The sequence below is a fragment of the Carlito syrichta genome, unplaced genomic scaffold (assembly GCF_000164805.1).
Source record: "Carlito syrichta isolate Samal-C Ts95f unplaced genomic scaffold, Tarsius_syrichta-2.0.1 Scaffold123908, whole genome shotgun sequence".
In the NCBI taxonomy this organism is placed as follows: domain Eukaryota; kingdom Metazoa; phylum Chordata; class Mammalia; order Primates; family Tarsiidae; genus Carlito; species Carlito syrichta.
Genome location: NW_007068004.1, coordinates 1 through 12020, shown reverse-complemented (window position 1 = coordinate 12020; position 12020 = coordinate 1). Strand labels below are relative to the sequence as shown.

Genomic DNA, 12020 nt, shown 5'->3' with positions numbered 1-12020 from the left:
CGCCAGCGCCCCGGCCGGGGGACCTCAGCACCGCTGGAGCCCTGGCTCCTCCTCACGGCCCGAGGCCTTGGCGACCAGCCATCCCTGGCCTTCCCGCCGTCGGCAGGCCTGGGGTCAGTGGGCGTGCTCCGTCCCCAAAGGTCACGCCCGCGCGAGAGTGTGGGGAAGGCACCTCGGGGAGACTGCCCCACGGACTCCTGGGCCCGCTCTGCGCGCGGCGACGCGGTTCCAGCCTCGATCCCGCGTGCGGACGGCAACACCCCAAGACCTCTCCGCCAGGCTGCCAGTGACCCGGAGGTGGGGGTGGCTGATCTGAGAGGCCTCCCTGGAGGAGGGGGCAGGCTGGGACTGGTCCAGAGTCACCTGCTGCTCTGCGACCCTGGGGACACAGCAGGCCTCCCAGTGTCAGGTAACACTGGCCTCAAAGGGAGGCAGAGGGCGTGGGCGCCAAGGTGGGGGACTCAAGACGCTGGACCATGACCACCACAGTGACCTTCACCAGTGCCCGAAGCCCTCAACGACACCGATGTCATTGGTCCCCTGGTGGGGACGCTGCCTCAGCGGGCGCTGCTGGACCCCCATCCCAGCCCCCAGGACCTCCCCCCACCTGGCCTTCCGGGCAGGATGCAGGGAGAGGCCTGCCAGCCTTACCCGGCCTTCAGGTGGGGGTGCGGGCGAAGGCGCCTTCCTCTCAGCCCCACTTCAGACGTGCCTGGACCTGGCACTTCTGTGCACCTGCACCACCACCCCGGGCCACCCTCAGGCCTCCTGTCTGGCACACTGGCTTCCTCCTGCTCGCCCCGCAGAGGCTGGAGGGGGCCTGACAGCACTGGCTCCGGCAAGGCCTTGTGCTCAGTGAAAGGCCTGCTGGCCACTGCCCTCACGTCCTCCTGGCCCCCTTGGTGCCAGGGCCTCTCTCTTCTGCCAACACGCCAAGCCCAGGGCTGCCTCGGGGCCTTTGCCCAAGTCCGTTCCATCCTTACTGGATGTGCACACCGTGTGTGTGCGGGTTCCTCTGTCCCCGAGTCGGGGCTGGACGTGACAGGCCCTGGCCTGGTCAAGAGTTCAGGCCCTGCTCGCAGGCAGCGGGGTCTCAGGGCCTGGCGGGACGTGCTCCCAGAGGCCTGGCAGGCCTGTGGGGCAGCCCTAGACCTCCCCGGGCACCTCGCTTCCCCCCACAGCTGGCACTATCTGGTCACCATGGCACCCATCGGTCACAGGAGAGGCGCCACCCACCACCCACTGGCCCTAGCTCAGCCTCGGATTTCTTTTTGGCGGGTCTAGCCAGGCAGCCGCCAGCAGGGGGGTGCAGGGCAGAAATGGAAAATGGCCCCCAGGCACCTGAGGCCTGGTGAGGGGCCACTGGGGGTCAGTCCAGAGGCTGGCATCCCCTCTCCCCTCCCCAGAGGGGCTGGGCCTCCATTCACGGGACTGTCCTTCTGATGCCCCTGCCCAGGGAGGACCTGGAGCAGCCCTCCCCCCGGCTCAGGTGGGGGCCTCCTGCTGTCCTGTCCTGGCAACCAGGACCAGGATTCAGTTTCAGGTGGCTGCCCCAAAGGCAGATGAGAGCAGGCCTGGGGGGTGCGGGGAGCCAAGTGTCTTATCTCCTCCCTGGGAGATATACCGAGGCTGAGCTCAGACCCAGTCAGATGAGAAGGGGCATGCAGCCCTGTCCAGCTTCCTTGACCTCCCAGCCCCATGCTACCACAGGGCCTTTGCACAGCCATGCTTGCTGCCCGAGAGGCTTGTCCCCCAGGATCCAGCCCGGTAGTGTTTCATTCAGGCAGAACAGCTCGGCAGTGACCCGCCCGAGAGGCCCGCCTCTGCACCCCACAGCCTGCCCACCTCCACCTTGGCCCTGTAACACCGCAGGGTGGAGGGCTCTCTCTGGAGGGCAGGGAGCATGGGGCTTGGCCACCACAGTGTCCCAGGGCCCAGACCCAAGCGCGGCAGGCCTCACGGCAGCAGTGAGAAGGCCTGGGTGTGTGGTGCTCACTCTGCGGGGACCTGAAGCCCCGCCCTACCCGTGTGTTGTTGCCTGAGTGTTTTCTGCCCCCCACTTTGGGTCCGTGGCTTCAACCCTGGCACCCCCATGACTGGGCTGTGGACTTCTGCGCCTCAGGTCCCAGATGGGGCTGCTCTGTGTTTCTGCAGGTGCGGGGTAAAGCTCACAGCTGTGGGCACCAAGCGAGGGCTGTGCCTTGTGGCATCATTGCCAACCCTGGTCTCCAGAGCAGCCCTGGGCGGGGGGTCCTGACCCTCCTGAGCCCTGGCTCCCGTGAGCCCCGAGTGACCAGAGCACAGCACCAGGCAGGGATACGCTGGGGCAGAGACGTTTATTGACAGGTGGTGGCCCCAGGGCCCAGCAGAGGACGAGGGGGTGCCAGGCGGGGAGGCCTGGGGCCCGGCCTCGCGGTCCTGCCGGCGCAGGTCCCACACAGGCCTCAGGCACTGGGAGCGTACTGCAGCACCAGCCTGTCGAAGTCGTTCTCCTTCAGGGACGGGATGAGGGCAGGGGAGAGAGAGAGACCACGTGAGCCCACCTGGGCTCCAGGCCTCCCTGGACCAGCTGCAGGGAACGGGCTCAGGGCTGGGCCGCCCACACCAGCTCACCTTGGCCTGGTACTCCTTGATGAAGGGGTGGGACCTGTGGGCGTCCTTCAGCTGGGACAAGTAGCGGTTGGTCACCTGTGAGGAGGGTGGGGCTGGGTGACCCAAGCTCGGGACCCCGTAGTGGCTCTAACCTGCAGGGCAGGGGCAGGTGAGGCAGGAGCCCCCAGCCGAGCCCACATTTCCCTCTTCCCCACATCAGAGGACCCTCAGGGAGGTGGGGCGCCCACCACGAAAATGCCCGGCACAGAGACTCCAGGTGGTGGATGAACACAGGGACCAGGGCAGCAGGCAGGTAGGATCGCGAGGGGGAGGGGGCTGGGCCAGGGCCAGGGCTGGTGTGGGAGACTGTGTGGTGAGGGCAGGTTTGTTGTGCACACGCTTTGTATGAAAACCTTACAGGGCCTGGGAACTGGACCCCGGACCCCGGGAGAGCCCTGACTGCCAGCCTCAGCCCACCCCTGGGCCCAGCCCTGCCCGGCCCTGTCTCCCCGAAACTGGAGATCCAGAGTTGTTTCTGGGGCCAGTCCCTCTGAAACAGATCTGCCTCCCTCCGTCAAATGCAGCCCCAAGGCACAGCCTGGCCACAGGGTCATGTCTACACTGCATCATGCCCCAGCTTCTCTTCCCCAACCTCAGATCACCAGGGCTCGCCAGAATGCTCTCCTGGCCCGCTTCTCTGCCCTGTTGCCCTCCCCCAAGGTGCCACAGGCGGGGGTCCCAGCCCAGCCGTGGACACCCTCTGAGCCCACTCCTCTGTTGAGCCCTTGGGCTGATGGCGCTCCCTGGGGGACAAGGTTCTTCCCCTACCTCAGACCACCCTTCACATCTCCACTGAGACCTCAGACTGGCCCTGGGATGGCCAGGCTGGGGAGCAGCCTACCTCAGGGGGCTTGCCCAGGTGCTGTGATAGGACGATGAGGTTGACCAGCGTCTCTGGGTGGCCACTGTCCTGAAAACACAGGCAGATGGGGGGCAGCGTCATGCCCCAAGGTGGGCTGGGGCCGGGCCTGCCAGCAGAGTCCCCCACCCCACTGTTCTGCAAGGTGGCGATCTCAGGGCCACCCCCCCACACACTTCCCCCCGCTTCCCTGTCTGCGCTGCCTTGGATGGGCCTGCTTGTCTGTGGTGGTAGAGGAGGAACACATTTATCTCACAGATCTCAAGGATCCCAGCCAAGATGGCCTCCGCTGCCGCTGTGTGACGAACCCGGAGTCCCTGGGAGGACTCGACAAGGGCCTTGGCAGGAAGCTGCCAGGAAGCAACCAGAAGCCCCTGGGTGGGTGACCTCCACAGGCCTCTCACGCTGACTCTGAGGCACACGGAACCCTGGGAACCGCCCTGGCCAGGAGGCCCAGCCAGGCTCTGGTGGCTGCCAGGCAGGGACCGCACAGAGCAGAGACATACCACTGGGCTCCACGGCCGTCCCTGACAGGCTGGGCACTGGTGGAGACACCAGGGGTCTGAGCCTCGGTGTCTATGACGGCAGCAGGGACACACCTTGGGCTCCCAGAGCAGTGAGGCAGCTCTGGAGGGGGGAGGAGGGACCCAGTGAGACACTGGCACTGCAGCCACGGGGTCAGGACCACAGGGCACAGGCCCCCGTGTTCAGGGAACGAGGACAGACCGGAGGGCCATCTGGCACATCGTCTGGGTGGTGCACCTAAAGCCCTGCAGACTGCTTGTGAACACCGACTCTGCCCCAGGCATCCTAAGGAGCAGGGCAGGCTCTGCTTGTCTCACCTCTGGGGACAGTGAGGGAGCACAGCCCATCTGAGACCCCACACTGGGCAGGGGCTCCAGACGGGCCTTGGCTGTGCAGAGCAAAAAGCAGACCCTGCTGGGAGGATGTGGCCCATGAGAGGGCCCAAAGAACACCTTCGGACTGTCCCTGTCCCGCTAATAATCTCCTCGTGACAACTTGGCCCACACAAAGGCGGCAGGGAGGAAGGCTGCCATCAGTGTTTCCGTCTCATCAGATTAAAAATGTTTCTCAGCTGGCTCACTCCTGTAATCCCAACACTTTGAGAGGCTGAGGTGTGAAGACTGCTTGAAGTCAGGAGGTCAAGACCAGCCTGGGCAACACAATGAGACCCTATCTCTACAAAAACTAAAAATAAAAACTAGTTGGATGTGGTGGTGCACACCTGAGCCCAAGAGGTCAAGGTTGCAGTGAGCCAGGATCATGCCACTGCCCTTCAGCCTGGGCGACAGAACCCAACTCAAAAAAACAAAAATTAAAATAAGTAAATAAACAGTTCCTCCAAAACAGAAAAAGTTTTGGTGCTCTTTCTTTTTTTTTTGGGAGTTGAAGTCTCACTCTTGTCACCCAGACTGGAGGGCAGTGGCTGCTCCCGGCCACCGCAGCCTCGACCCGCCGGGCTCCAGCGATCCTTCCGCCTCAGCCTTCCAAGTAGCCGGAACTACAGGCGCGCGCTACCACACCCGGCTAATTTTTTTGATTTATTGTAGAGATGAGGTCTCGCCAAGTTGTCCAGGCGGGTTTCGAACCCGTGGGCTCAGGCAATCCACTCACCTCAGCCTCCCAAAGCATGGGATTACAGGCTGAGCCACCAAGCCCGGCTACTCTTTCTGATTATAAAAATAAACTTGCCATAAAGACCACAGACACCAGGTGGTAGAGCAGGACGCCTCCCGCCCACAGGCCCTGCCCTGGATAAGGATGGGTGGCAGTGTCAGTATCGAGTACACACTCCAGCGAGGCGTCCCTTGGAGCCTCCGGGCCAGCAGTGGAGGTGACCACGAGGACAGGCCAGGACACACGTGTCCCCTCCACCCATCTCCAATAGGGATGGGATCTGGACTTATGCCTGCCATTCTGACTTCAGGTCCCGGTGGCTGACTGCCCTCTGAGCCCCTGTGGGGCCATCTGGCGTCTGCCCTGCCCCACAGCGCCTGCCCTGCCCCAGCTGCACTACCTTGTCCAGCGCCTCCTGCAGCAGGCCCTCGGCGGCCTCCCAGCGGCCCTGGGCCATGTGGCAGGCTGCCTGCCCATTGAGCAGCAGCAGGGTGGACGAGCACTTGTCAGCCATCTCCTGGAAGATGTAGTAGGCGTCCTGCAGCTTCTCGCCACCCTGCAGGAGCCGTCTGATGCCATCACTCATCACTTTGCCGCCCAGCCCCTCCCCTGTCCGTCCCCCATGCAGCAGAGGGGCACCAGTGCCGTGGAGAGCCCCCGTGGGGCCTTGCTCTGCCAACAAGGACTCAAGATGCAGCTGCCGCCCACCCAGCTCCATGAGCACTCAGCTTATGGGTGTGGGTGGCTGGGCCGGGGTCTGAGCCGGGGCCACTGAGTCACAAGGCCTATCAGAAGTGGAGTCAGCTCCGTGACCAGCAGCCCCGACCTGTCTACTTGCTCATACCACATGACCCTGCAGAGGAGCCTGGGGCTGAGGTGGGCAGTGAAGAAGGTTAAAACTACCAGATACGTGTTGGGGTGCCCCACCATACTGGACGAGGGTATCTGAGTCAGGCTCCAGCCCCTTAAGGGCAGGGCTGGGGGCACAGGCCAACGGGTTCACACATACAGTGGCCCAGAAAGGCTGCCAAGACCCAGAGACCAGCACAGGAGCTGCTGCCAGCAGGGCTGCCCAGCCGGGCGGCGGACACCTCCATGGCTGCCATGGAACTTCATCCTGTTGCTGGCTGTCCCAGTTCTGGAGAGCAGAGCGGAGCCTCAGCAACCCGGGAGGCCGGGTGGGAGGATGCACTACCAGGCTGGCCAGCTCGAGTCCTGGGAGAGCCTTGTGCCTCTGCTTTGGGGCCCCCGGCCCCACTGCCTGCTGCACTGGCAAGTTGCCTGGTGTGAAAAACTGAACCCAGTCCAGGCTGAGCAAGGCAGGAGCCGTGCCCAGAGGGGCTGGGTCTTGGCCTGCTCCTGGGGCCCCACTGGAATGAGGCCCCTACCAGTGGCCAGGGCACAGCTGAGGGTAGCCCAGACCCTGCTTGGCCAGGCACTGATCCCTGGCCCCTGTGGAGCTCCAGGGCTCACCACGGCAAGGTTGACCCAGGCGGTGGCCAGCTGGGTGAGGGTGGCATCCTCGTCCAGGTCCTGCATCCTCTTCAGCTCCTTCCTGGGGTGGGGGCAGAGGAGGGGAAATGAGAGCCCAGGGTCTGGCCTGGAGCTCCCCATGGGATTCCCACTCAGGGTCCCCACCTTGCACACACAGCTTTCATGACTGAGGCCTGGGCTGCACCTGTCCTGCCCCGCACGGGCCCAGGGAGGGCTGAACCAGCCCCACCCACGGGCCCCCAGATGGAGGATGGAACTCAGGGAATAGTGACAGAGCTACTATGTGCCCAGGCCTCAGGCGAGGGCTTTGGGAACTACAGCAAGAGAGTTCTACACACCCGCCCACAGCCTCTCACACCTGGACGCCGCTGACGGGGTCTGTTCTCAGATGACCCCAGCCAGGAACGTGCAGGCCCCTTGGTCCCTGCGGCACCACTGCAAGTTGGCCAAGTGACACGTTCTCATGGGCACTGCCTCCTCCATTCCCACTTGTGGGACAGGCCTACTGTCCACCTCACGGGGGACACCAAGGCCCTTGATGGCAGTGCCCCTCGTCCCTGGCGACACGCCACAGGGAAGGTTCAAGTGAGAGATGGCAAGCCAGCAACAGAACCGGACGGAAAACCGAGAAGTAATGGGGCCGCAGGGGCTCGGGTGGAGGATGCAGGGTCTTGGCGCCCCAGCCCAGGTGGGACAGGCGGCTCACCGGGCGAGGTCCAGGCGGTCCAGCTTCAGTAGGATCTGAACTGTCATGGCCATGCTGTGGGACAGATGGGCACTGGTCACTGGGGCTGCACACCAAAGAGCTCTCCCCAAGCATCCCCCTCAAGATCCAGAACACAAGCCCCTCCCTGCAGGGGCAACACCCTCACCCCTACATTTTGCCACTGAGCTTGCTCAGGCCTGGGAGTTCCAGGGGATTCTCAGGGCATGGGCTCTAGGCCCCGGGCCTACCCTGAGGAGGAGCCTCAGGCAGCCATGCTTGCCGACAGAGACCCCAGCCCACCCCGAAGCAGCAGGTACCCAGGACCAAGGCCCTGCACAGGCCACAGAGGAGGGACACACGCCCACCGTGCACCTGCAGCACAGCCCAGGGCCCCGCTCCCCTCAGCTCCTCGCCGGGCACAGCGCAGGCCCAGGCACCAACCTCAGCACCCTGGGCTCCAACCAGCCCAGAACGCCCTGAAGGAGGGCCAGTCTGGGGGGCTGGGAAGGCTGGAGAGACGGGCCAGGGCCCTGGGCAGGAGGCTCGTGGGGGTAGGGACACAGGAGCCAAGCACACAAAGGCACTTTCTGCTCTGCTCTTGGGAACAGAAGGTTCACAGCCCAGGCACTGTGTCCTTGGAGCTCTGGCCAAGAGACGGGTGCGTCTCCCCCACTGAGAATGCGGCTGGATCCTGGATAGGAGGCCCAGGCCTCGCATCAGAGCTGCCACCCTCAGCACTCCCGTGATGACGGCCAGCAAGACCATGCACAGCCTGGAAACATGGGGACTCGCCTCTAAGGCTGTCCCCAGAGCTGGGTACTCACCACTCCAGGCTGTCCCCCTGGTGCAGGGTGCGCAGGGCAGCATCTGGGTTCTGGTCATGAAGGTAGACTGAGGCGGCCATGAGCAGGAAGGTGGTGTTGGCCACGTCCACGCTCCTGCTCACCTCCCGGTCTAGCTCGGCCACGATGGCATCCCTGCAAGACGCGGTTGCTCAGGGTCCACGGCTGGGGCTAGGAGGCGGTCCAGCCCCCATGACCTCAAGGGGCCCATTCCTTGGGAACAGACAGGCCCAGAGGGGCGAGCCAGGCCCCCAGGGTGCATGGCAGCGATGGGTAGAGCATCTGGCTGCCCCCACTCGCCCTTCCCACACCGGAGGCACCTCTCACCCCTGCACAGACAGGGAAACCAAGGCTGGGAGAAGCGGGGCTGGGAGCTCCAGGCTTGGTAGGGAGGGTATAATGAAGCTCCAGTGACCACCAGTCTCCAGCTCACCTGGCCCTGGGGGATGTGGTGTCCATGCCACCCAGGACTTGGAAGTGGCTGACACACCAGTGCCCCTGAGGGGGGCATGAGGAGGCAGAGTAAGTCTTGGGGCCAGTGGCCCTGGCTGGGACTCCCAACCATAATGGGTTAGCCTGGGGATCTCGGTCAGGTCTGTGAGTGGGACCTTGACCTAGGCGCTAGGTGGCTGTGCAGAAGGATGGGCACCCCCAGATGGCACATGGTGGGGAGCCCTCGGGCACCCCAGAGCAGCCCCCTCAGTTCCGAGAGTCCAGCATGCCAGCTGCACTTTCAGGTGGACGCTATGCCAGGGGTCACAGCTGGGCTTGAGTGTGGGTGAGGCTGAAGACTGGTTTGGCATCCTCCTGGCCACAGGCCACCCGGGCCTCGGTCTCCCTAGGGAGGAAACAGCCCAGATCCACTTCTGAGGGCCACTCAGCAGCCGATGAAGGCAGAGGAGCCACTGCCAGACCAAACTATCACTCTGCTGGCTCCACAAGTGTCTCTGTGACCCCAGGAGCATCCACATGGGCCCTTGGGGGGCTGTCTGCCAAGTGCTTGCATCTGGGGCCCTGCCTAGGCTCCACTGGGGACTTGCCACGGCACCGGGCCTGATGGACTAGTGACTTTTCGCCCGAGTCCATTTCCCTGCATGGAGGGCCACGTACAGGGTCACACAGGGCTGGTGGGCAGACCTGGAGGCCACCCCGTGAAGTGTTGCGAGGCTCTGGGCACATGGGCGTGTGCCTGCTGCCACTGAGGCGTTAGTACTGCCATGTCATCAGGGAAGGTGTCACATCATCATCACACTGAAGGCTCAAGCCATAGGGCATCCCCCACGGCCCAGGGACCGCTGGGTGAGTGAGCTGAGGGCTAGCAGGGTTCCCCTCTGTGTGGGATCTCCTGTGATGCTCACTGCAGCCACTGTTCCTGGGGCACCTGGAGCTCCTGCCTCACCCCAGCTAGTGAGACATGGGGGGAGGAATGTGATCTCAGGAGGCCTAGGCAAAGGTTCTGAGGCTGCTGTGGCCACCACCACACCTTGGGTGGCCTGAGATGACAGGGATCGATTTCCTCAGTCCCGAAGGCCTGAAGTCTAAAGCCAAGGCACAGGCAGGGAGTTCTTCCTCAGCATCTCCTTGGCTCGTAGACACATGGCCCCAGCCTCTGCCTCTGTCCATACGCCCTGCTCTGTATCTGGGTGTCCTCCTTCTGTTTCTCATAAGACACCGCCCCAACCAGGATAACCTCTTCTAGTGTCACCCTGATTTGATCTGCAGAGACCCTTTTGCTAAATAACGCCGCATTCGTGGGAACCTGGATAGGATGTGGATGCCACTTACCGCACCCTGCTGCCTGTGCACTGAATCAACTCCTGGGAAACTTGGGCTTCCCTGGGAAAAAGAAGGCAGTGACGGGCACTGCCTCCGCAGGAAAGGGGGTGGGAGAATCACGTGGAGTCTCACCCCACTCCTGCTCCGTAGCAGGAGGGGTGCTGGTCCCCACAGCCCAACCCCCTCTCCACACGGCTGTCACCTGCAGTGTCTGCCAATGCTGGCCTGCGGCTCAGGGGCAGGTCACATGCCCTCAACTTGGGCCCAGGGCCCGGGCTGTCCAGGGGGCTCTCAGGCAATTGATATTCATGACAACAGGTGCAGAGGGTGCCTCCTAGGCCCCCAGGGCATCTGCACACACAGTCACTGCCTCTGACCCTTCCCTTTGCAGCAGGGTCCATCTCCATCTCCTGCTGTGCAGGTGAGGGAAACTGAGGCAGAGAGAGGCAAGGAGGGTGAGGAGGAAGGACTGCTGTCTGTGGGAAACCAAGGGGAGGATCCCGTACCCTGTACCCTCATCCCCCAGGCTCGTGACTGGCCTTGGAGAAGACCGAGTCCACTGAACTGGCCTCACCTCCGGCTCTCACTGGCGAGGTACTCAGCAAACATGCGCACAGCCTGGAGCTCAGGAACCGAGGAGGGCTTGATCTCATCCAGGACCACACCAAACTTCCTCTGTGGGTGACACGAGTCACTGCGCCTACCCTCCCTGGAGGACTTCCGTGGCCTCAGTCTGGTGGCCAGCACTGCCCTGCCAGGGAACCTTCAGTGCAGCAGGAGCCGCCCACTGTGAGGCGCCGGGGAAGGCAGCACGGTGGCACCTGTCCTGGACAGCCAGGTGTGCCCTCACCTGAGGCCGCTGCAGCTGCCTAAGCTGGAGACACCATGGGTGGGTTACTGTCCCTTCCTGGTTGTCCACTGCTGGTGGTGGGGGTGCAGTGTCACCCAGGGACAGGGTAGCAGAAGCTGTGGAGGGGCCTTTTTTTTTTAAGAGTCAGGGTCTCCCAGCACTCCCAGGCGAGAGGACTGCCTGAGCCCAGGGGTGCGAAACCAGCCTGGGCAACTTGGTGAGACCTCGTCTCTACAAGAAATCACAAAAACTAGCCAGGCATGTGGTGTGCGTCTGTGGTTCCAGCTACTTGGAAGGCTGAGGTGGAAGGATCGCCTGAGCCCAGCAAGTCAATGCTGGGATGGCCACGAGCATGTCACTGCACTCCAGCCTGGGAGCCAAGAGTGAGACTCCAACTCAAAAAAAAAAAAAAAAAAAAAGAGTCAGGGTCTCGCTCTGTCACCCAGGCTAGAGTGCAATGGAGTTATCATAGTTCATGGCAGCCTCCCACTCCTGGGTTCAAGTGATCCTCCCATCTTAGCCTCCCAAGTAGCTGAGACTAAAAGTTAATGTCCAGTTAATTTAAAGTTAATGTCCAGTTAATTTAAAAACATTTTTTCAGCTGGGTGCGGTGGCTTATGCCTATAATCCCAGCATTTGGGGAGACGGAGGCGAGAAGACTGCCTTAGCCCATGGGTTCAAGACCAGCCTGGGCAACTTGGCAAGACCTGGTCACTACAATAAATCAAAAAATTAGCTGGGCATAGTGGCACATGCCTGTAGTTCCAGCTACTTGTAAGGTTAAGGTGGAAGACTGCCTGAGCCCAGCAGGTCGAGGCTGCACTGGCTGTGAGTGTACCACTGTACTCCACTCCGGGTGACAGAGATGCCACTAAAAAAAAATTTTTTTTTTAGTAGAGATGGGGTCACACTATGCTACCCAGGCAGTTCTCGAACTAGTACATGCTTCTATAAAGCAGAACATACCTCCACCAAGTCCAACCCCACCAACAACCCTATCACTGACACTCAGACTGACACCTGTAGTCACTTCTGGAGCCAGGGCCCATTCCTTACTGTTGCCCAGGTTGGAGTGTAGTGTCATGATCACAGCTCACTGCAACCTCGACTTCCGGGGTTCAGGCCATCCTTCCACCTCAGGTTCCTGAGTAGCTGGGACTATAGGTGCCAAAAAGCCTGGCTAATTTTTTTTTTTTTTTTTTT

At 62.3% G+C, this 12020-nt stretch overlaps 1 protein-coding gene across 1 annotated transcript; it reads right to left on the bottom strand.

The window, feature by feature from the left end:
* Nucleotides 1-2317: 2317 nt before the first annotated feature.
* LOC103249898 (coatomer subunit epsilon) lies at nt 2318-10676 on the bottom strand (the record flags this gene model as incomplete). The annotated part of the gene is made up of 8 exons (XM_008048518.2): nt 2318-2492; nt 2614-2688; nt 3494-3562; nt 5550-5705; nt 6623-6704; nt 7350-7403; nt 8174-8326; nt 10542-10676. Coding segments are annotated over 8 exons (772 nt in total), but the record flags the coding sequence as incomplete, so codon positions are not given.
* Between the last annotated feature and the right edge of the window lie 1344 nt (nt 10677-12020).